At 37.0% G+C, this 25,764-nt stretch overlaps 1 protein-coding gene across 2 annotated transcripts in view; it reads right to left on the bottom strand.

Moving 5' to 3' along the window:
• LOC136754656 (phospholipid-transporting ATPase ID) overlaps positions 1–24,870 on the bottom strand; it is a 36,970-nt gene extending 12,100 nt beyond the window's left edge. Inside the window, exons 1-17 of one of the 2 annotated variants that reach the window (XM_066710682.1) lie at positions 24,457–24,870; positions 14,637–14,718; positions 12,268–12,326; positions 7,506–7,619; positions 7,265–7,363; positions 7,002–7,063; positions 5,610–5,682; positions 5,249–5,319; positions 5,072–5,154; positions 4,596–4,754; positions 4,284–4,372; positions 3,858–4,051; positions 3,461–3,669; positions 3,091–3,134; positions 2,628–2,793; positions 1,193–1,381; positions 266–381 (exon numbers count right to left, since the gene is read on the bottom strand). In XM_066710682.1, the coding sequence (XP_066566779.1) occupies positions 266–381; positions 1,193–1,381; positions 2,628–2,793; positions 3,091–3,134; positions 3,461–3,669; positions 3,858–4,051; positions 4,284–4,372; positions 4,596–4,754; positions 5,072–5,154; positions 5,249–5,319; positions 5,610–5,682; positions 7,002–7,063; positions 7,265–7,363; positions 7,506–7,619; positions 12,268–12,326; positions 14,637–14,679 (1,770 nt within the window). In that variant the 5' untranslated portion in view covers positions 14,680–14,718; positions 24,457–24,870. Of the gene's footprint in view, positions 1–265; positions 382–1,192; positions 1,382–2,627; positions 2,794–3,090; positions 3,135–3,460; positions 3,670–3,857; positions 4,052–4,283; positions 4,373–4,595; positions 4,755–5,071; positions 5,155–5,248; positions 5,320–5,609; positions 5,683–7,001; positions 7,064–7,264; positions 7,364–7,505; positions 7,620–12,267; positions 12,327–14,636; positions 14,719–22,613; positions 22,844–24,456 lie in introns of those variants that run through there. The other variant, XM_066710683.1, reaches the window with a different exon arrangement.
• Positions 24,871–25,764: the final 894 nt, after the last annotated feature.

The following is a 25,764-nucleotide window of genomic DNA, read 5'->3' as shown; positions in this document are numbered from 1 at the left end:
AATATCAAACCCTTTTCACCCCCCACTTCAAGCTTCTAAAACTACGCCCTTGACCAAATCAAAAGGTTCACCTGCACACAAATGGCACATTACAAACATGTAACCAATCAATCATGGTCTAATTTAGAAGAAACATGACATGGTAAAACTTTACGGGTAGTTCAGTGTTTTTATTTGGTCTGGGCTTCCGTTTGGTAGTGGAATGGGTTGTATTAGAGACACTGATGGGTGTCAATTAAGTGCCAGGCCCCCGAGTGCCACTCACATTCAGGTGCTCCATGGTGACTTCCATCAGCTTGTTGCAAGAAGGATGAAGCCTCTCGTATATAATCGTATCGGCTCCCTTGCAGAACAGAGTCAGCTTGCCTTCAGGGCTGCGCACTGGGGTTGAAAGCAATGAGATATATTGATATATATATATATTGATTCAGCAGTCACTTTATTTGCGGTATCCAGTTAAGGCTGATCAGCTTTAATCAGAGGCAGTCTAGTGTAATGCCTAACTTTTAGCTGAGATACTTCGAAATTGTAGTTGTTTAATTGCTAAGTCGAGTTTTAATGATATGTTGTAATTCTAATATATAATTGTATGAAGACTAAAAGGGCTCCATATGTGTCTTTTTCTTCAATATGTATATTTTAATTGATGAGTCTGGTAGCTCAGACAAGCCCATGAGCTCATTAGCATTTCAGCTGGGTTAAAAACGAAATAAAGAAAATTGCTTTTTGTGCAATGAGCCATTAAACTGGGAATGAGCAAATTAATTATTTTAAGCTTTAACGAACAGGAAGCTGGTGGCATCTTCTGCCCCATGTTTTGCAGATTACTAAACTGTGTGATTTTTAATGTTCTCTTTTTCCTTCAGAGCACAATACTCAAAATATCCTTAAAGTAATTGTGAGCCTTTCAAGGCAAATCTGCAAAGATACAATGTGGCTATTTACACGAGAGATAAAATGGTTATTTTCGAAAAAGGAGGGGATTTAGTTGTTTTACACTAATATGTAGAATACAAAGCCAGTTTTCAGCCTCGGGCTATTCCTTCACCAACCCTAAACTGAAATGTTAACTAAACCCTGAAACCAATATGACTCCAAAATCTAGATAAACTCTACAAAGTATCAGTCGAATAAGAATTATCAGTAAAATAGGTGTGCGCTTCAGGGGGAGTTAGCAGGAATCGTGACGCACCAATAACAGACATCCTCTTGCGCACGTTGTTGAAGTCCAAGATGTTCAGCAGCTCGTAGGTCTTGTTCTCTCCCATCTCCACCACGTTGATGGTCTCGGGGGTCCGGGAGCGGAACACAAAGCCAAAGTTCCTCGCTGCCGTGACGATGGCGCCCTCGTCTGGAGACTGGGCCTGGTACAGCAGGTCACCTGCAGGAGACATTTTTACACAATTAAGTGTCTTACCTTTCACATCAGTGTGGGATGACTGTCAAGCTATGGCCACTTGGAGCATTGACCTTGAGTGATTTAAACAGCCTCACTGGGCTTTTTACAGGGATCCAATCAAAAGATAGACAGTGTATGTGTGTATGTGCATTGTATATTGTATAAATCTATGCTATTGAGCAATTATCACTTCCTTTCTTAAACAGGATATACCTTATAGCACCAAGAGACATGGGCTTGAGTTATTCTCAATGCAGCACACAACTGAGGTGACATGTGGAAGCCTGGTTATATTCTCAATTAATGTGACTGGCTTGCTGTCTCTGAAGGAGCCTGTGGTCAGCTTGTTAAAAATGCTCTGCTGCCAGCCAGTGACTCTCCGCTAATTGAAATGAACAGCTCGGATGTATGAGCTGATGTTATTTAGACTGAAAAGCCATGCATTAGCACAATGACCGACAATCACAACAGTAACACTGATTAAAGAACAATATATACAGCACTGCAATTTTTTCTACATCTCTACATGTATGGCAGCCATTCCGTTCCACCAGACCACTGCAAAATTATCAGTTTCTCTGGTTTTACTATTTATAGGTATGTGTTTGGGTAAAATGAACATTTTTGTTTTATTCTATGAACTACTGACAACATTTCTCCCAAATTCCAAATAAAAATATGAATGTAATGGAATGGCTGCCATTCATGTAGAGATGCTGATTTAAGAAAAAAGTACAGAGCTGTATATATATACACACACATGCATGCAAACGCATACACACATTTACATTTTCATTGATCTTTAAGTTAGTCATCAGATTAAATGGGCTATAACATAATACAAAAGTGACAGTAATATATGGGAAATTAAGATAACAATGGGACGTCATAATAGGTAATTAGGAAGACTGCGGGCAAAATACTAAAAGTAAAAAAAAAAAAGTGTTATATCTTCAATTGTCTTCATATAACTGATCATTGCTATGTACATTGTATTCCTTTCGGAAAATGGGCATTAAAACTATGGTTTGCTAGGACCCTTCAGTTCACTTCCTAGCCGCCTGCCGAACCCTGGTGAGAGACCGCTGCGTGTGAGAATATCTGAATGGTTTTCGCGCTGTGGGAGTCCTGCTGCTGAGCTAATTGCAATGCCCTGGGCACAGATGCCAGTCAGGATTTCATCATGGCTGTGTTGCCTTCACTGTATGTCCCACATCCCGGTACCAACCTTCATTCTTCTCCTCGGCCATGACTGTGTGGCAGAGCGACAGGAGGCGGAAGAAGGTGTGGACATCGGGGTTTTCCAGCTTCACTGCCTCCACTAGGCTGTGATCGTGGAAGAAGAACTTGGGGTCTGCCAGGGGGTTGAAGGAGAAGTCCACTCTCTCGGTCTTCTGAAAACACCAGGGCAAGGGGTTGATGAGATAAAGGGAGGGGTTTTGTCACTTATAGGTTTATGCTCTGATGGGCAAACAGATGATGCGTCTTACTTTAATTACTCAATCAGCATTTGTAGATTAAGACTGAAATCCTTATAACTACATCAGGAGAGTTTCTTGCTGTCGGTTTGGCATTGTGAAGATCCTACAATTATTTCTGAATGTAATTGGATCTGTAAGCAGATTCTTGCTTTTTTTTTTTTTTACAATTCAATGTCTGTATATCCAGACCAATGACTCGGCAATTCTTACCTCAGTGATTTCCATTCTTTGCCCAGCAAAGTCAAATACATCCCCTGGAGCAGAAAGAAGAAAAATATATGACATTTGCGCATGGTATATCAAGATGTATTGAAAGCTGATTTATAAGGACAGACACGGGAGATAAAACGGCAGCAGAACGAACTAAATATTCACAGCTCAGCTGAATGTCAACTTTGCAAATCACTTGAGCTGCCACCTGGCCAAGCACACTTCAAAACAGGACAGGTTTAAAAAATCTCACATTACAATATCACTTAATTTTTTCATAAGCAACACAATACTTTTTCATACAATTCCACCTCTGACTGAATAATAGATCGCATTGTGTTTGTGTGGGGGGGTGCGCGTGTGTCCGTACCATAAGACTTCCCGTTGATGGAGCACTTGTTGAAGGTCATGATGTTCTGCGTGAGGGTGCCAGTCTTGTCAGAGAAGATGTATTTGATCTGGCCCAGCTCCTCATTCAGGGTGGTGGTGCGAGCCTGGGCCGGCGTGTCTTTGCGAGGGTAGTACATCTTGCGATCCCAGTCAATGTAGAAACTGTTCCCCAGGCGGATGATCTCCACACTGACACAGACATACACGTTAGAAAATATTATTATTATTATTATTATTATTAGTAGTAGTAGTAGTCATAGTAGTAGTATATAATTATTGTTTTTCTAATACATATTTTACTAATATTATTTTTTCTTCCCCTTCCTTACTATAAAATGTATTCAGCTGTCAGATGTAAAAGCCAAAAAAGTCTGTACCTGACGTAGAGTGAGATGGGCACCACAGTGTTGAGGATGATGACGTAGGACCAGAAGGTGAGGAAGCCTGAGAAGGGGGCGTTGACTCCCTCTTGCCAGGGCAGAAACACTGTAAATTTCGACCCCTCCTGATGCTCCCAGATGCCATTGCCAATGGCCAGAATAAGGCACATGACGGCCAGAAAAACAAAAATCTGTAGTGGAAACAGAGTGAAGCAAATCACTAGAAGAGTCAGATATTCGGATGATTGTAGGACCATTTATTTTCAGTTTAAAACGATGAATTGTTTTCAGTTCTCATTTAGGTAACTAAGCTACATTAATATAATTATTATTACAGTAACAGTGTTGATATAATTATTGTTGAGATCCTTCATTTGACCCCATTAGAAAACGCCCCTGCCTGTGCTCGACACACTCACTCACCCAGAGAACGAGCACATTCATCAGCCGGTCGATGCTGGTCCTTTTGAAAGTCGTCTTCCCACAGTTCTGCATTAGCTTGGTCTCGGGGCCTGAAATGAGAATTCATCAATATGAACTTTTAATGGCATTATAAGATTTAAAGTTATCTGAAGTAAGTATCAAGCAGCTGTAATGGTATAACTTTTTTTATTACTTTCTTTATATTATATAGTTACCGTCTTTATGTTGTGAATTTTGTTTTGTTGATGGCCGTAAATAAGTAACTGACAACACAGTAATTTTGCCCCCTCAAATAGACCTGGCTCAGCTCACCTCCGAAGATGACAATGCCGAAGCACCACTCCGTGTTCCTCAGGGTGCAGCCCCTCAGGAGGATCTTTTCGTTGTCCAGGGCGTATTTCTGGTCCTTGTACATCAGCATCCCTGTGAACTTATCCAGCCGGTTGTTAGGGGGCTCACATCTCACTTCACCTGGAAGAAATGAAAGGTGTCACTTTGCCCTGCGAGGTCAGGTCAACAGGGTGGCAAAATCAGTGGGTTAACACATGATGGAAAAATCATCAGGTACAGCCATTTAAAAAATATTACATTAATGATTTAATTAATCATTGCATTAATGATTAATGAAATATTATATTCACATATTCCATTCTTTACTGAGTCTATTTTTTGCCTTTCTACTGGATTTTCACATACACTGTGATTAAAATACTTGTCTGCCCCCTCTCCTAATAACCCAATCAATACCTGTGACAACGCCATCGTGAAGGACAGAGCTCTGCACTCACCGTTGAAAGCAGCGAGTTTCTCAATGTCATTTCCCAAGTCTCCAGTAACCGTCAAGGCCTGTTTCACCTTCAGATTGGTTTCTCTGCAAATTGCATTTAAAAGGGGCACGATGAGGCTGATAATATAGTTCATATTACTGTGAAAAAGTCAAATTATTAGCATGCAGAGAAACTCACCCATCCAGTTCGGCAGTCTCAACGTAAACCAGATTTAGAGGTTCACTACTGGAGAGCAGCAAAAGATCTGCCTGAAATCAAAGAAGTAATAATAATATTTCACACGGTTAATTGTTCAGATAAGAACTACACGGGATCGGCTAAATCACAGTATATGTGGAATTATGGAAATCCTATTCACTGAAATCTAGAGTAAAGTACAGACAAAATGCTGTTCACATTTAGGAATCTGATCAATGAGTAACTGCTTAAAATATATTAAGTTGTGTAGCTAGTCTCAGAAACTAAATTGTGTTTATGCGTTTATTGCATTGTCGAGGGTGCTTCATGTACTTTTACAATGTGCTTTTCAGATTCTTACCGTAACAAACTGGTTGTTTTCTAATTTGATTATATCGCCCACTTGGACATTCATCCATTTTTCACTGATAAGTCTGTTTGGGGAGATAAATTACAGTGTAAAAAGCACTGCAACCTAGACAGAGACAATTTATACAAATGCATGCCAGTGAAATACAGGATAAGTGTGACAAAATGGTTATGTCAATCTGCTTCTTTTATCAGATTGTTCAGTTTCACTAAATATACCCCAGTGTGTGCTACCATAGTGTAAAATGGGAATTTCCGGTCTGTCTAGAATTTAAAGGGACACACTGAGTTGCCCTCTAGATGTCAGCATAACTCCAAACATTGTTACTTCTTTCCTTACAATAATGTTCTTATTCATATTGAGAAACAACTGAACAAATGAACAGCACTGCCATAGGTTATAAAAGGTGTTACAAGCATGTGTCCATTGATAAATGGACATTTCTGTCATCATAGAGTCCCAGAATTTAAAATCGGCGATTCTTTTGTGGCAGAAACAGGAAGTGGCACTACTGATCATTCAGCTGGTAACTGAAATATAAAAGCGGTGTAGATGTGTCTAAATTAGTACAACATCAAATCGATCCAGAGTAGAGTAAGACTGAGAGGGAGGTAGGTAGACAAGGGCGCTTGATCTTGACCAAGCATAGTTTAAAAACACCACAGGGCAGAAGTGAAACTAAAGGAAGTTCATAAACAACATTCCAGGTCACACAGCTGTTTCCTGGTGTTAGAGAAAGAATTATGGCCAGTGTCCCAACCACAAAACCAAACAGGGACAGATGTCCCCTGGATTACTTTTCATAAAGATCTGAGGCCTTTCTCAGGCATCAAACACAATTACACGTCTTCTCCTGTGTCTATACACTCAGAGAAAGGTGAACTGCGTGGTGGAGAGTGTAACATGACTCGTCTGATGATATTGTGATGCAAAATTAAGTTATTTGCTTTTGTGTAATAAAGCATTAATGCAGGTGACTGTTTCTGAGAATGAATGTGTGCACAGGTTGGCTGTCCTTGTGACTGGGGTGAGGATATACAAATGGGTGGGGAAACACAGAAGAGAGTACACATTTTGTCCTTATAAGTGCGATTACAGAAATACACTGCAAACGCATACATATGGCAGAGACCCTTTGCTTCTCTCTTCTTTAAAACAAAGAACTTCATATTGATTGACACAATGCTCTACTATCCCTCTGTTCAGGCCATAATTCTGTGCAGCAGTATTTCCATTCCTCTTGAAGCTGCATGCCAAAACACTGACACATTAAAAGATTAACAATGATGGATGCTGATAAATATCCCTTTACCAACTGAGAACTGATTCATAAATACAGATGTCCTGCTCTCTAACGTCAACATATAATTCAAGTCAACTTACTCGCCATTCACAAGGACCATAACCTGCCGGTTGTTGACCTGTTTGTCACTTTTGTGTCGATTCTGCAATGAGAAAAGTGATAACAGAATTAATTACAGGTCCAGTCAGAGATTTGGAGGTGCCATACATCCCCAACTCCCACGACATCAATCCTAACCTCAGGTCCTGAATCTATGTTTAAAGCACACCCTACACTTGAACAAAATAGCATGTATCATACATAACCCAGAATTTAAATCTGCTCTATTGGAAATTGAACTTACAATGTCATCTGTGGCATCTTTTGCAGCAGTCACAGCCAACACCAGGATAAGAGGCCCCACCGTAGTGTACCAGGACAGCGAGGATATTTCAGGAATTAGCTAAAAAAATATATAAATAAATGGAATGAAACACACACACACACATACATACATATATTATATATATATATATATATATATATATATATATATATATATATATATATATTGGACATCATAAGGCAAATCTAAGGAAACGTACCTGTAAAATGAGGAGAAAGAGAAAGTAGGCATTGGCGACCCTTTGGAACTGTTCGAAGAGGTTCAGTGGCAGGAATGTAAACAGATTGTACTTGTAGGTTTTGATGGAGTTTGTCTACAGAGAGATAAATAAAGCTTTGTTACACCCCTGACGAAGAAGCAATGTGAAATCATACCAACGTGATCCTCCAAAGAATTGTTCAATCTGTATTAAAGAGCAATGTCAATGCCTGATTTATAAATTTCAACAGGGTAAACAGTACATCTGAATCAGGTCAATTTATTGTGTACATCTTTCTCATTGCTTATTGGGATTCACCCTGTAGGAAGACATAATAACAGGTTTTAGGCAATTGATATTGTAACTGTCACAGGCAGGTGTTTATAATGAAAATAGTTTTTCCGTCTCCTCGATTTGTTTTACCCTAATCTGATCAATTTCACACCATATGGACAAATAGTACAATCACTGCCAGTGGAGTGTAAATGAATGCAGGCAGGCATGAAGAAAATCAGACGCACACACCCTGTCTCCACAAACACGAATGAGAAATTATGTTTGTCAGCTGAGCTGCATTTCATATCAACCCAGCTATGTTTCAACACATTTAAACACAGCAAATACAGTAGCCTGAGGTCACTGTTCTGCAAATAAATAGTACAAATAAATTGACTAAAAATGAATCTACAAGATTGTCTCTGTATTTGAAATCATTTTTCCTTTTAAAAATATAATTATCTTTTCACTCTTGTTGTTATGAATGTCTTTGAAAGTGGTTTGTGAAGAGTTTTCAGAAGCTTAATAATAACAAAAGCATAGAACACAGAGATAATAGGCTACTGATATATCAGTTTGCAAAATTATGTGACATTGTTAATAGATTAACAGGTACTAGAAAATCCAAACACAGTCTTGCATCAGTCTCAGTGACAACACTCTTTAGGTGACTGACTAATTTAATAACCCCACCTTATTTAAACTTCAGTGAACTTCATATGAAGAACCTTTACTTTCTAAGAAGGTATCATAACCACAACATTTTTATAAAATGTTTGAAACTTGTGATGTTGTTTCCACAGTCACAGCCAAACCCCATCTCTAAAGCCCTTCATTCTGAAAGAACACTTTTTTAACTATCTTTTAAAATACAATTGGATTTTGCTTAATTTTGGGAATACTGTTCCACAACCCAAAGTAAGTCTGTACAAATATGTTGCTTTTATTGTTTTGCCTTCTCTATATTCAACTAGAAGCCAAAATCCCATAGAACTTAATCCTTGTCTATACATGTACGCATTATCATTAATATTTCAATCTCATCTCCCAGGGAAAACAGAAACAGATTGTCGGGAATCAACAGATTCCAACCATTTCAAAATGTGGGTTATAGTTTTATGATGCACTTCCTGTTTATGCAACATCAGACATGTCAAGAAACAATTATCTTTAAAAATAATGTAGAGCAGGAATGACATTCAACATATGTAAAAAAAAAAAAAAAAAAATGGATATGAAAATAAAACAGTCAGGTTGGTAATTGTATGCAGCTCATATGTGATTTGACTACACTGTTAGTCTTGCTTTTACAGCTGGGTTTTCAGATGCAGGACAGCTGTGTAACCAGTCTCCTTGTTTGTTTAAATATCTTGCTTTTTAATAGCCGATAGCAGTTCTACATTGCACAAAACATGCAAATATATATATATATATAAAAAAAACTTATCAGTAAATGTATTCAAAGTAACTCGTGGCTTCATCGAATGTATACAGTACCACAATACCTTTATGGATACAATAAAATGTAGTTGAATGCTAAATGTTAGAAAAGGGATATTGCTGTTTAACTTTAACAAATATATTGTAGCATGCCATGTGCTTTCAACTTTCAAACTTAATGAAAAATAGAGGATTCAACATAGCACAGGGGGCAATCATTATTTAAGTGATGGTTTATGTAGTATAGTTTGTGTATACTATGTGTGCCAAATTTAATAAAGGAAAAGCAATTCATCCGCACGATTATTACATTCATTAGATTACCAAATTCTTCCATAAATGTTGATCTCTTAAATTGACACTTCCGTACTTATTAAATTACACAATGCACTTATCCCCCCATAAATATTTTTAAAAGAAAAAGGAAATGACCACAGAAAAGCTACCGCACCTCAGTAAACGAAAGACCAGGCATTGAGGGTTGGCTGTGGTGAAACTGTACAGGCCTGAGCAGACCCTACCCATTAGCAAAAAATAGTGTGGTGTTATAGCATTCACATATCTTGATCAATGAATCGTGTTACAGAACTGCATCGCAGTGCATTGAGAACACTAGGAAATTTAACTATCACAGTTTTGCAAGCTGCTATGAAGAACCTTATTCATTAAAATGGCATTTTTATCCAAGGTGAATCAAATATAGCTAGCTGACGGGCTTATTTAATTTAGAACTATCTATTAATAAGGTCATTTCTCATAAAGATCTGAATCTGTGAAGACCCCAAAGAGAAAAATAAATAAAGTGATTATGATCAACCACAGATAAACAAATACATCACATTGTAGACGTAAGTAAAATCATATCCTGGCACGGTGCAAAACCTGCCAATCAAATCAGGATGTGTTTACATAAAAATGTATACATGCTGGTAAGTTTAGAACAAGGAAGAGAAAAAAGATGAACACTTTCCAAATTGTATGTAGAGCTGTTTTCCCAATGTATCATTCTAAATGTAGACCTTAAAATAACACAAACATCACCTAATTTCAAGCTTTAAAAGAATATCAGGAATCTGAGAAATTATATATTTTAATCATTAATTTATAATTTTATAAGTGCTATGAAAGAATAATACTGTTTGTGTGGTAGCTTAATTTTTGGATTGGAGGTGGGTTTGCTTGTTTGTTTTTTGGTGCATGACCTATACATTATTCATCTTTTACATGCAGGGTATAGACTAAATAGTTTAACACTAAATAAACTGGAAACATTCTCTCTGGCATTGTTCCTCTTTATTGTGACAGAGAAGTTGAAATATTCAACACATATTAATACAAACTGTTTTAGATAACTGCATTGACAAACCATGATTGTCCTTAGAAATACTACTAATATCTATCCCAAATTACTACAACCTTGGCAGCACTTCTATGTGACACCATCTTAAGATGAAGGGCTAATTATACACTGAGGCATGACGTTAATAACACATGCAATATCACATCCTTTATCACTGAAACTACTAAACTGTTTAATCACTGCCTGTGCTAAACACATTGCAACTCCATACTCCAGTTTGATGATCGTCGCCTGAGCTGGAAAAGTGCAGTAAATTAAGACAAATATTTATGAGTGGATTTCAAACTAGGCGGAGAATGAACACCATTTAACCAAAACACAAAGCAAATGTCCCACAAATATGTAAAGCTGGAAATAGTTCCACCTTTTTTAAAGAAGCTTCAAAGTCACATGTGCCACAAAAAGCAAGAGCTAGTTTTGCATTACACAAATCTGAGCAAACTCAGCGAACAAAATGTTATTCTGCGTCTGCTTTGGAGGGAGCGATCACTGTTGTCATGGCATCTCTTATATTTTCAAGTCAATGCTCTTTTGTTGTGTCTGTTTGTTCCTGTATCTTCTCCTAGGAGTGACCACTTCTTATTTCTCTATCTTAACTGCTGTGAAACATTCGGAAACGGGCTGAGACATCTCTTTAATTCCACAACAAATTGTCAAACACGTTTCTTTCGGCAAAAGGTAAAACAGTCATTTTAAAAGATGCGTTTTATTCACAGCAGGTTTCGGAAGCTCTGTTCTACAAGCACTATGTCAAAATTACACAAACTTACAGCTATGATTGCACATGCCAATGCAATTGACTTGAAGTCCAAAGCGCTGTCTGGTTGTCTAGATTTACATTCTTGATACTTGCTCCACAGCTTCATCCAATTTAACACTGCAGTTTTGAGTTATTTTCCTTATCTTCGTTTTCCAAGTGTTCTTATCAAGACAAGGAACACTGGAAAATCTTACAAGGAAACTGAACAGCAATTATCTGACCGGTTGATCTAATGATTCCTGGCGGCTGAAGCAGGAATACTGCACTGAGTCCGTAGCACACAAGAAAATTGGACTGTTACAGAAAATTAAGCTGTAGTTAATTCTTCTAGTCAAAGGAAAGCAAATAAATAGGTGCTTTTCTGAGAGTTACAAAGGCTTAGTTTCTTAACACTCACTCTTTGTTCCCCTTTAAAAAGTGCTTCAGAAAGTGCTTTTGCTTGAATACACAGCATGACAAATCAAAAACAATAGGGAAACAACATTAATAAAAATAAAACTATAATTCATAACATATCTCAGAGGATGCAGTAGCTGAACAATAGATTGGACCACCTTCTTTAGCATGTAGAAAATGGTGTCCGGGTATCTTTTGGTTTGACATTTAATTTTATTTTAAAATTTACTGACTTGATATGGGTAAACCAGCAGTAAGATTAAAAAAAAAAAATCTAAATATAACCAATTCCTGAATTAATGTGTGTGTGTTTAAAAGTAATAGACTGTAGTAATCCACTAATATTAAAAGTAGACTGATGTCATCATTCTTGCTTCGGAGAGGCAGAGAGACATGAAACATAAGGTAGATAAAGGTTACACAAATGACACAACCAGGAAATGGAAATGTTCAAGAATGGATTTTTGCCAGTCCCCCGGCAAGGTGCAGTTAAAGAGTAACTTATTAAATAGGTCGTTCCCTTCACATACCGCATACTGGAATGATAGATTGAATTCTCTGTCATTTGCTCGTAGGTGCCTTTCCTCCTCTGCAACACAAGACAAGAAAGTAATGCATTAATCACTTATGAACAAATCCCAATGAAGTCTCCTAAAAGAAAGTGTTGGCAGATCATACTTTTGATATGTATAACTTTTGCTGAGTATTTCTTTCAACTTTGAATCTTTTTAAACAAACAACTGTTACAGAAATATGTAACAGTTCATTATAATGACTTTCCATTTATTTATTTTTTCTGCTTTTCTGTTTATATTGAAATCCAAAAACTGTGGAAATGACAGACTATTACAGAAGGTACAATTACTCATTACAATTTGTTGAGAAGGGGATGGGGGGGAAGCAGTTGTGAATTTCCAGCACAGGCTTCATTTCAAATGTGAAGAGATGAGTGTCTCTGAGGACACAGCACGGCCATCTCTCTTCACCCCAACGCCTTTGTCACAAACAAATGCAGAGATACTGAGGGGAGGATTGGCATGACTGATGTCCTAGTATTTTAAGCTTGGTAAAAACTCTGGTGTGACTAGACAGGCCAACACACTCCCTACCTCGCGAAGGCCTGAATAAAGTAGTTCCTTGTAGCTTACCCATCAAGATTGTCAGCTTGGCTTGAAGCTACAATCATGAATATGTATATTCATCTAAGGTTTTTGGTGTAATTTCCCTAAAATCATGACTATATGTCCAGTATACACGTCCAAGTACAACTCTGACTCAATATATCTTAGTTGATGCAGTCGTCACACTCCAGATTCACACTGTAGGAAGAAGATGGGTGTTTTAAAATCGATGTGACTAACAACTGTAAAAGATGGTTTTCTCCTTTACCCCCCCAAAAGAACAGAGGTCTGACACACTTGTTTGTGGTGTTCATTTATAACCACATTCTGGCTAAGGAGCTGTTGTGGTTATAAGCTGCAAAGTTCATAGCTGCACACACACACAGAGTATGCTTAATTATAGCCATGCATACACATGAAACAATACACACACACACTTATAGGCAGCAAGCAGCCTGCACAACAACAAGCAAACAGCAACACACACATTTCAAGCATTACGACCTCGTATCATCTGAGGAAGTAGAAATGTACTTATATAGTAAACTGCTTTTAATTACATGTATATTATAACTTGTATATATCTGTGTACATCAGTAACCATAAACTAGGCTGATACATGCTTGTTTGTAAATGACTGGTGTAAAGTGCTCAGGGTTTTAAAGATTTCCGTTCTGAGAGCAGTCCGAAGATATGACCCCAAGTTGAACTGTAAGTTGAAGCTTAACAGCTTGTAGATATAATAGATCAGTGAAAGACACTTATAAATATTTGCTGCACTATAAACACAGCCAGCATTAGGCAAACAGAAAGGGTGGCAGGTAACAGTGGAATATGGAAAATAAAAGGTTATCTTCAGAAGAGTTCAAAGGTGACGTTTCATAGTACCTTGCAACATTTAGCAGCAAAATATGCATACAATTCCAGTGTGTAGTATGGTATGACTACAAGTTATACGTGTTCAATGCTGTTATAACTGAAACTGCCAAACTTCCTCAAAAATCACAGCTGAAGAGCCATGTAATTCTTATACACCAATATTAACAAAGCTTGTGAAACTGTGGCCAATGGATCTCTCATTGCAAGACATTTTAAAGCAGGCAAGCATTTGAAAGTCAGGGAGGAACAGTGTGACAGGTTTGTGGTTGTAACTAGACTTAATTAATGCTGTAATTTTCAGAACAGCACAGGACAAAGGCACCATTTTTGTGACCTCAATTATATGAAGCTGTTAGGCTCCAACAAATCGTTTGACACATTTAATTGTAACTCAATACATTAATTAATTACTAGATACTGACATTTTTGTTTGCATCTTTGTGAAGCTAAATGCATAAGTGTCAAGTTCCATGAGGAATCGAGTGATTTATACACATGCAAATACCTTTGTTTTCGAGATATCAATTACCATTGTTAATACTGAGAAAAGTCATTCAACCACAAAGCATCTAAAGCAAACTTCTGCTCTGTCTGAGAGAGTTCCCCCTTTCCCTGTGTGATTATAGTAAATTACACAAATGCACTGGCACTTCTAAATCATACAAAACTGCACATGTGTATAGCACATTACCAATATATATATATATATATATATTCTTTCCTTTAGGTTAGCCAATGCTTATTGGTGTGTATGTGCTGATGTCCTATGAATCAGGAAGTACAGTGAACTGACCTTATCAGGTTCAAACCCAGCCCATGTTAAAATTAATGGAACGTTAAATAACTATGCAAAAACAACAACAATAATAATAATAATAATAATACAAAATAAAACATACCTTTCTCCTTCCTCTTCCTCCAGCCCAACCCAAAGAACGACATCACAGAGTCCCTCCTGTACCCTACACATCCATAGAATTGCTGAAAGGAAAAAAAACACACACATAGCAATAGATAAATATATATTTTTATGTATTCGATGGTATTTCACAAGCTTCATTTCAAATGCATTTAATTCTCAATAAAATACACCTTTTGGCAGCAAATACACTGTGGTTAACATGCATCTAAAGCTGTTACTTTTTAATGACATAGGCAATGATGTGGGAAATAAGTCACTATATGTTTCATTGTACCAAATTTTGTCACTGTTTTAAAATGTATCTCTTCACTATTCGGAGGTTAAATTGTTAAAATATACATTGCGACCTACGACAACCTCGACTTACGACATGCCGCACTTCTTCCTCAACACAGGCGTTACTTACGACGAGCGGGGCAGCAAACAGGCCATCCCACTCCTCCAGTGAGTTTCAACTTTTCTTCCTCCAAAAAATGCCACCACCCGTGTGCATGCCCGCGTCACGATACAGAGTAAGTGTTAAACTTTACTTTGTTCACCTAGCATCTCTGCCTTATGGGTAAATATCGGCAATAGGTAACGATGCCTGGGTGAGATCTTTACCTTTATTTTATGTCCTTGTTTGTTTTTTATCGATTCATTATTGCACACGACCACGTGTTTATGCATCATGTACTGTACAGTGTATGTATGTAAAAAAAGTTTTACATTTAGCGTGAGTTACGGCTTTAATAAACTCTCGACCTACGTACTAAACCGATTTACGACAGGTCACATCAGAACGCTGCGGTACGTTCTTTAATGTTGCGAACTCTCCACGCTGCATTCTTAGCCACCCAACACATCACTGTTTGAAGACTTTATACTCTGTAGGCTCATTCATATATTAAATAGTTACTTTTAACAACAGTAAAGACATTGTAATTTCTTCTGCTTTTGCTCTGGTGCTAGCTGCAGGGTAAACATTAAACAAATATTTAGCCTGCATAAAATCAGTACATTCATTAACAAGTACCACCCGACTCTGAGTTAAGACACTGCAGATGACATCAGTATTACCCGTGCTCTCTGGCTGTACTAATTGATATAATATTTTATTAAAGACGGCACTGACTTTCTGAGGCTTTGCAATTTCACAGCACTAATGACTAAAACCATTGCAATCCCTAAGCATGAAACTGATTATAAGCTTTAGGTTAAGAAGGATGCTGTTTACTGTTTGAATAATCTCTGGTTAACATAGTGCTACAGGAACTATGGACATTTATAAGCAATTAATCTGCGCATTTTGGTATTTTTTCATTTGGAATTAAAGAACGTTGTTATTAGAGACAATGTCAATCAACATCTATTGAATATTAAGACTTCTTAATTTAACCACAGTTGAATTCAGCTTTTTGAGAGATGTCAGTTGTATCAGGAATAGGTGAAAGGAACATAAATAAAAATCCTAAAGAAAGTTTACACCCCCTTAAGCTGTTTCACATTGTGTTGTCAGTTCTTGAGAGTTTCATGCATTCAGATTAGGATGTTTTTACAATAATCTGCACATTATATTCCACACTGTTAAGAGGGGATTAGTTTTTATTGCAAACAACAACAACAACAAAAAAATGCTATATAAAAAATACAAAACTGAAATATCATAATTGGATAAGTCTCTACCACCATGAGTTAATACTTAGTGAAAGCACCTTTGGTAGTAATTACAGCTGTGAGTCTGTTGGGACAGCTCTCTACCAACCTTACACACCTAGAGTTGGCAATATTTGATCTTTACCAAACTGTTCAAGCTCTGTCAAGTGTTGACAGACGACAAACATGAAACAAAGACCATTAGGGATGATGTAGAGTGGTTTCTTTTAAGTCTAAACAAAAGGCCAACTCATTGAGACTGACTAATAAGGGTTCCTGAAAATATAAAACCCTTATCTTGGAGAGATTTGATTATACCATATAATATAGAAGGTGTTAAAATAGTTTAATTTAATGTTATTCTATCAACATTGAACATTCATGGTGCTTCTATCTGTGAACATCTAAAGCTTGAAGACATTGCATTCTGTAGACCTTTCTTGCAAAGAAGTTACGGTAACTACAGTGGTGGAGGTGGTTCAGCTGTAATTAGATCTACTCAACCTTTGCTTTTGTACCATTGCACATTTAATTTTGCTTCTGTCTTAATTTCCTTTCTCTCTTTATCATGTTTCTCCCATTTCCTGAAGGTTAAACCTTTCAAAGTCAAGCAAATAAGGAAAACGCTACAACACTCCTCAAAGCTTGATTTTGTTTTGTCCTTGACCTATTTCATAAACATCTACAGTACAGTATGCTTTCAATGTTTGTATGTTAGGGAATTCATCTTTGGGTTTGAGTGTTGCTCTTGCAGCTCTTCCTGGCTCTGATCCATACATCCACAGACATACTGCACTATATTCGTAAGCACTATGATAAACTTTCCTGAGCAAACACAGTAACTTACCATTGATAAGTCATTGAATACTTTTGACCATAAACCCATTATACAGTAGCCTGTAAATCCCAAAGTCATTCTCAATATGACATTTTCCCAAACAGCTTTGAATGTGCTTCTGACAGGAAACCCACCTGTCCGAGCAGAGGAGGAATACTTAAATTATCGGAGAGTTTTATGAGTAACTTGTCAGGTGTTGGAAACAAATTTTTTTTTTAAAATAACTGAAAATACCAATACTTATTTCCCTCAATAACATGCATATCAGTTTATAACTTTTTTGAAATGCGTTTTTCTGGATTTTGTTGTTGTTATTCTGTCTCTCACTGTTAAAATACACCTACCATTAAAATTATAGACTGATCATTTCTTTGTCAGTGGACAAACGTACAAAATCAGCAGGGGATCAAATACTTTTTTCCCTCACTGTATATGTTAATGTATGTACACAATGTTGGGATTATTTAAATTAACGCATTAAAATAATCTAATGTGAAAACCAGGTAAAATAAGGTTTCAATTAATGAATAAAGTAAAACAAATAGCTACTTGAGAGAGAGAACAGTGTCCACATTGAGCATTATCTTAATCTGACACCCCAAAAATGTCCTACCAAGTAATTTCTACCACGGAAGAATATACATAAAGTACTGTAATCTAAGTTAATAAATAAATGTGCAATCATTATTTTTTCGGCAAGAATACTGTTGCAGCAAAAGGAAGTTTCCGATGCCCACCCTTCTGGCTTTCATTCCATTATGACTTCAGCTACAGCTATTTATGGAAACGTTTTAAAGTGTAATGTTGGGAACAGTCTCAAAAACCGCTTACAATTGTTCTCATGGAGCACATTTCGTCATAAAAGAAATAAAACAAAAACACCATGAACAAATATTAACAATTTAATATTAATATAACGATGCATAACTCAGATAACACGATTGATAAACTTTCAAAGAAAAACTATTGCTTAATATGTGTCTTAACAGTGTGCTTGTGTTCATGTATAGCTCATTTTGTTGACCTACTGTAAGTGGACTGGAAATCTCTCGGGTCTCCAGATTTAGACTGGGGAAAAAAGTAACCCTGCACTAATGAAAAACTACAAAACTGTATTTGGGCAGAATATTGTTTGTAGGATACGTCTTCTGCTTATATATAACTACTCTCAAATATATGTTTTAGTTTGCTATTGTTTGGTGGAATCAATGTTTTGATTGAAATCCACTACAGACTACGCTGGGACAAGACAGCTCTGGGCTGGGTTCAATCAACACAAAATTGCCAAGTAATCTGGAATACCTTGCAGGTTTTCTCATTTCTCTGTCCTTTTTCAACAGCTGGTCCTTCAAAGACAACAAATACCATTTTGCTTATATTACTATGCTGTCCATACCTTTGTTATAAAATTAAAATACTTGTTTTACTTATTCTTTGCAAAGTAGAATGATCATACAAATATTTCCACTAACCAAGCTAGGATTATCTACATAGACATTGAACTAGACATCACAAAGATTTAGGCAGCAGAATTGCATAAAAAAGTAAACCACATGAATTAGAACTGGAATAAATAGACAACAAAATTGATATCATTACGACCATTATGTGTTGTATAAAAATAAACACATAAACCAAGCAGAAAAAACTAACCAAAAATACTACACAGTGCCAGTGATCCTCAACAGTCATTCATTCTAAACAGAAAAAGTAATGTTAGCAGACCTTCTATCCTGAGCGAATTTCCATTTCTTTTGGTCCACTTAAAAGCCCTGTCACCCTCGACAACACTTGCCTGAACTACCTTCTAAAACTTTATAAAGACTACTGGTTTTAAATGGTTTTAAACTGAGAACACTGGTGTGAGAAGAAATCCTGTTTGTGTACTCTGTGGTGAAACAGTAATCCTGGCAACTGTGTCAAAATTGAAAAAAACATCTACAGAGACCACAAAGTGAGAACATAAAGTCAGAGAAAAGGTGTTGCAATTGTAACCAAATGACTTTCACACACCAGCATTCCACACAGCAGTGGTACAGCGCACCAGTGTTTGATTAGTCCATGCATGTCATATATCTGCCCTTAAGTCGGTATTCCCCGTGTCTCATTCATGAAGAGGAGGCACTCACAACAGGTCACCCTACGACTGGACCCAAGTCCGTCTGCCCTTCAATTCAGTCTTCAAAGTCAAGGTCTGCTAACAACTATGACCAAGCCTCAATTCTGGTAGGGCTTTTGACTAGAGAAGAAGGAAATAACAGCAAATTAGGGCCAGATTGTAAACATTAAGTGTAGTCCTAAGTAGTCACTGAACCCTAGCTCCATTGATTTGCTTTCATTTGACTGTTTAGGAAGATAAATCAATAATGATATTTGTGCCACCCAGTTTTATAAGGCTGTTAAGAATCTGTGTCATGTACACTAGTCTTCAAAGTTAGTTTTGCATGTAATAAGTCATCAATGAATGTATTCATAACTTAACACAATAACATCCTGTTCTTTATAACAATATCCCAGACTTCATCGCTTTTCAGTGCCTTGCATTCAGTCACAGTTTATAATCTAGCCGCGTTGAATCATGTTAATGCTTAACCAGTAAATGAGTTGCATATGCTTGCTGTTTCCCAGATCCCTTCTTTTTCCCTTTCCTGACACCCAGCCAAGGGCAGTTTTCCTGGCCATGTCTGTTCCCACTCCTCGTCTCCTCTTCTATAGGGAAACCAATCGGTGGGTGATTGTTTCCCCTTGTTTGGAGGCCTCAGCAGCCAAAGATTACAACAATATGAGGGTCTGTGTTAGAGAGTGAGGAAGAGTTTGTTGTCAAGGGCTCCTTCTTATCTGGTTACGGCACGGACACACACCCACAAACATTAATCCAGAGTCAGTGATTTTCTTGAATCTCTAAAATGGAAGACTAATGTATTGAATCATGTGTAGGCAGCTCAAAAACCTGAAGAATCACCCCTGAATTGAACCAGATACTTTGCTTCAATCTAATTTGAAATAATGATTGTTGAGATGTGTAGTCACAAATGATACCAGCTTAGTATTATTTTGTCTAAAGGAAAAGGAAAGCAATGTAGCTGACATTATACATAAAAAGCTTCACAGATATTTACGAAGATTAAATTGGCAGATGAAGTGAAACGCTGCTTGATACACATTTTTTAATCACAGCAGAACAATACGGAATGAAAAAACCTGGTGGAGGAAGGCTTTCACAAAGCAAGGAAACTACTGCGACGGCCTTTGAGAACATTTACATTTGCTTTATCTTCGTTTGATGGTTTGTTTTAAGCCGCGACTCCCCCGAAAGCCCTCTCTAGTCCTCACAGTTTTCAGCAATTGCTTCCGATATAATAATTGAGTCTAGAAACCCTGGGCTTGTTTGGGAATTTAGGAAAATGTCTAGGAAAGCTACAGGAACGCCTGTGTTTGCAGTTTGGCGGTATAAGAGGATAAGAGGTTGGCAGCCGTGCACATTTATAAGAGGACTCTCCAGATGTCTGATATGGGTCCATGACACACATCCACATCTAAACATGCAACTTCCACAAATAAAAGCGTCTGTTTTCCTTTTATGGAAGATTTTGTGTATCAGTTTGGGGCTATCAGGCCAGACCTTCTGTAAACTCTGCCAGACCTCAATACTTTAACTAACTGGTAGATGTCACGAGCTATAATGTTAGTGCACTTAGTGATTAGTGTGTGGACAAGCTCAGTTCATTACAGTTCACCAAGTTAACCATGGTTAAATGATCCATCGTTTTCACATATACACCAATCAAACCTTGTTTAATTCTGGAGCTCCTAAGTATTTTTTTCTAAGGTTTAGGCTAATTCTATATTTAAGTAGTTTAGGGCAATTAAACCTCATCCTAAATGTCATTCTTCAGCATTTAACCATACACATAAGGTACGAACATAGAGAAACATAACCAGGAAATAATGTCTTCACCATTTGTATATCATATTTGCTTACATACTACATAAATTAATGTCTTGAACACCACCAACCACCACTCTGCAACTTCAGGTTCAGAAGAACAGTTGTGCAATGAAATGGTTTACTTTGCTCAAGTTTAAGAAAACAAATTCAAAGATACACTATTTTCCTGAACTCCAAAAAATGAAAAAAGGAAAGCTCTGAGAAAATGCCACCCTTGAAAATATAATCCTGTCTGTGTATAGATAAATCAGTAACAGAATAGTTCCACTACAAACCAGTCAAAGGTAAATAAACATCATGCACAAAAAAAGTATAATATCCCACAGGCCAAAGAAATCTAAATGGAATTCTATCCTACTGATTCTATTTTGCTGGCAATTGTAAAGACCTGTATTTCTGTCATATTGGATCTGTCCGCTGCTGAATGCACAAAAAGGAGGGTAACTGTGCACTTATCTCAAGCTTTATTCAAATCTTATCCATCAATCTCTCCCTGGTGGCCCTCATGAGACCTGCATGTTGTTTCTTCAGCAGCATTGCAGTGACAGCTATTCCAGCCCTAAATAAAACTTTATCTGCATCATTAGCATTTGTAGATTCGAAGACTGCGTGCAGTGAGCCAGGCTAGCAGTATAGTCTCAGTTCAATATTTAAAGATTTAAATGTGAAAAATGCATGCATGCAATGAACACACTACACAAGTCATGTCTATGTCATCTTACATCATGTGAATGGATCCAAAAAACGTCAGTGTATTTTAATAGTTTGAAATGTTAGTAAAGGTAAAATGCACAGATACGGTCAACCTTTGTGTGGTTAACATAAATGTCAGAATAATCTACAATGAAGTCACAATCATGTTTTAATAACCTAAAAAGTCAAGGAAAGAGGAATTGTAACTAATTCCCATTGTAAAATAAACAAACTCTAGGTCTATAGTTTTAAACAAACTATTTCACATTTTAATTTTCTTTTTTGTTCTCAAACCTTTATCACAAAAATTGTTTTGGTTCAAATAGAAAACAAATCATATGGAAAGCAAGGTCTTCTAACCAAACAAGAAGTCAAGTTATTATTATTGCAAAGGAAATTAAACCTTAGTTTAAATTGTTTAATATGAACCATATGTTTCTTTTTTGTTTTGTTTTGTTTTGTTTTTAATGGAAACTCCAGAGAAAAAAAGGCTCCAAGATACAAAACGTTTAGGCATAACAATACCTCTAAAAAAACTATACTATACTATACTTCTCCAATCTTTTTCACTGGCATATCATAATATACAGGCTTGTTTTTCACTATTCCCTATGGAACGATGGTAAACCTAGATCTCTACACCAACTAACATCTGTTCCCTGCCTTAGTTTTACTGATTAACGCTCCGCTGTCAGACCCCCGCACTGAAGCAGACTACGTTCAGGAAGTACTGAAAGTTCAGATAAAATCCACTAAAAATTCACCTTCACAACCACCATACCCCCCCTATCTTACTCCCACTTTTAATCCTTCAAACAGTAAGAAAATGTCATTCTTACCAGTCCTGTGCAGTCCCTCACTACCCAATTCCCCTAGTGACCGTTGCCCAGCCCTCTTTTACAGTTTCGTAGCAGAAAAAGCCCTTCTGCATTTCCCAGTCACTCTCTCCTTGTCAGTCCACCCTTGCGTTTTGCCTCTCCAGACTGTGGGAGGAATTATGGGTGGGCCCTACACAGCCCAGGTCCCGCAAACACACAAACATGACTAAGTTCAGTGAATTTGCTCGAATTCTTTGACCACTTCTTTCTCTTTTTTTCCTCTTCTCTGTGTGTTAAAGTATCAGTTTCCTGCAGAGAGGGAAGCAGACTTTTTTTTTTTTCACACACAGCTCAGCACTGTGTACTGGACAAACTCAAGCTCAGCACTGTCTGTCTGATGAAAAGTTAAGATACTGTTTATATATAGGGGATTGTGTCTTTAACTTAACTGGCCACTCAGTCACTAGTCACAGAGTAAAATGAAAAGCCGCTCTTTGGGAACAGGCTATTCATAATTCTACACTAGCTTCGAACCTAAAGGTTGACACCGTAATGATATCCTGTATATTTTCATGTTGGTATATGCAGTACTGTACGGTACCGTTTAATCACTATCCAGTAGCCTCCAAAATTAGTCATACCATTGATGAAATGTAATGAAAAGTTTATTTAGCAAAGAAAATGCAGGTTTATACAGTTTTGTGACGAATCAATTAAAGATGAAAAACAACTATGAATAACAATAGTTTAGGCATCCATAGCATATCTGTCAAAAAGTTACAACTGTTTATAAATCTACAATGCACTTATTCTGACCACAGCATCAGTATTTTGTGAACCCACTTTGGCATTGATAGCACGCAGAAGGCACTTCCTGTAAGCTTTTAATAGGTGCATCATCTTAATCCTAAAACATAAAGCTGTGGCCATTCTACCACTCGGGGACCCAAGCTTTATTTGACATTTGAATTTAATTCAAGGTTATGGCTCTATCGTGGTCAAAGTGTTCGTAAAACATGTGGGGGAAAAAAAAACTGTGACTTTGAAAGCTTACCTAAAACAAAATCACGTTTTTTAAAATAAAAAAGGGGTTTATGAATGCATGGAAAGCACAATAAATCTGCTCTATGATGGTCACCCTTTGGTAATGACACGTCACAGGAAAGTGAAAGAGCTTCGTATATAGACTTTGCAATGCCCCTTGAATCTAGTACAAAATCCACCATCAGTAATCTTCAAGAACTGATTGTAAAGTTAATAGCCTTGGCCCTGAACATTATACCCTAATTATACTAGCATGCTGAACCTCAGTTTGATAATCTAATCATTCATCATGAGTCCGTTGTGTATGATTGTTTGTCACATTTTGGAAACCTGAAACAATCTTGTTGTGAGATGTCAATATTTTCCTTTCCTGATTCCTTTTGTGTTTTGCTTATTGTCATGACTTATTGAGCTACAACTAATTAAATTCAGCATCAACCAAGAGTCCAATCAAAATAATGAATATGATTAATTGTAAAAGTGTTTTTCAATTTGTACCCAACCATAGATCCCACTAAAACTGCACCTAGGCCACAAACTATTCGCCATGCTATGGCTATTCATTAAAATAAAGAGCTGTTAAACCAACCTCAAATGGAATTGTTTTTAGCTAAACTAACACTGATTGAACTATATTTTAAACTATACAACAGCTATACTTTTGATTTCAAAATAAGTCTTGTTCACATTTGATTGTAAAAATCCTTATTAAAACAGTATTAATAACAATAATATGAAATTTAGACCGACCCCTCTGTTTAGAAAATGCCATTAAATATCAATAAATACTTTTAAAAAACAAACAGTAGCTATAACAAACCTTTTATCACAGGGCAGATAAATCTTCCAGGCTTGAAGATTGCTCTGTCTTTCAGGCAGGCCCCACTCAAAGAACAATAGTCAATAACTCCACACCAGAATCAGATCCTCGGTAACTATAAACAGACACTTTAAACGCAGTCCGCACGGCAGTAAATCCAGTTCAATGGCTTGTCTTTTCCTCAGACGTCTTCCATGCTTTCCACAGAGATAGAATCTGAGAGGTGGCTTAAACTTCAGGCCAGCAGGGGAGTGAATTACAATAAAGTGTGCACCTGGGTGGGTATCATTATTATTATTATTATTATTTATTTATTAGCAGACGCCCTTATCCTGGTATCTGGAGTGTCCCTGTTCCCAGACGCAGGTAAGAACAGTCCTGAAGGTAGAGATAGGAGATGGGTGCACAGGGTATTTTATGAATTTCTGTGGGTGGAACACGATGGTACAATACAACGCTGAGTAAACATGGAGCAATGATCTTTGGACCCAACTGCCATATCAAGTCTACAGACCTGAAGCTGTAATAAAAACTGTGCTAACACACTGGCAATAATAATAATAGCAATTTTATGTTTGTCATCTAATCTGGTCTGATCTTACTTAAGTACAAATATGTATATTAAATATAGCCTCTAAATATATTTTAATACATGACAAAATGTGACTGCAATTCATATCTTTAGGCTTCTGGAAAGTGAAATGGAAACTTGACGAATTTTTTAATTATTGTGAAAATCCCTGAGATTACATTGATTAGAAGTAGTTTACTAATTTACTTAAATAAATGCATAATTAACTTTAAAATGTCAAAAGTTGAGTCTTTTTGAGCAAAGGCAAAATAACTAACATCATGTTCTCTATTTCCCGTTTATTACTGTTATCGTGTTGAAAAAGTAGCCATTCTAGGAATCTCTTCTTTCTGAAAAGAAATTCAATATCACGGTGAATACAATGGTGCTACTGTTGAGGGAAGTGTTGTGCAGGCAGCTACTACAGCTTTTCCATTATAAAGACTTGGGCTGAGTATTGGTAGTGCACTTCTAGAAGGTTCTCCCCTACCTGGCCAACTAGTATTTTGTTTAAATAAGCTGCTGTGTCATTGTGATTGTATTATTTGTGTGCTGTATAATATACACGTTTATAACTCAATCATAGCAGTGTATGAATAAATACACAAATAGCAATAATAATAATAAGAAGAGTCCTTGGTGAGGGCATCTGCTATGAAAGAAACCGCATCATAACAATTATTATAATAAGTAATAGTTTTTTCGGTTTCTTAATGTGGTGATTTTCTGTACACTTT

Source organism: Amia ocellicauda, chromosome 8 (assembly GCF_036373705.1).
Source record: "Amia ocellicauda isolate fAmiCal2 chromosome 8, fAmiCal2.hap1, whole genome shotgun sequence".
NCBI lineage: Eukaryota > Metazoa > Chordata > Actinopteri > Amiiformes > Amiidae > Amia > Amia ocellicauda.
The sequence above is the reverse complement of the archived record's forward strand: the minus strand, read 5'-3'. Positions and strand labels throughout refer to the sequence as shown.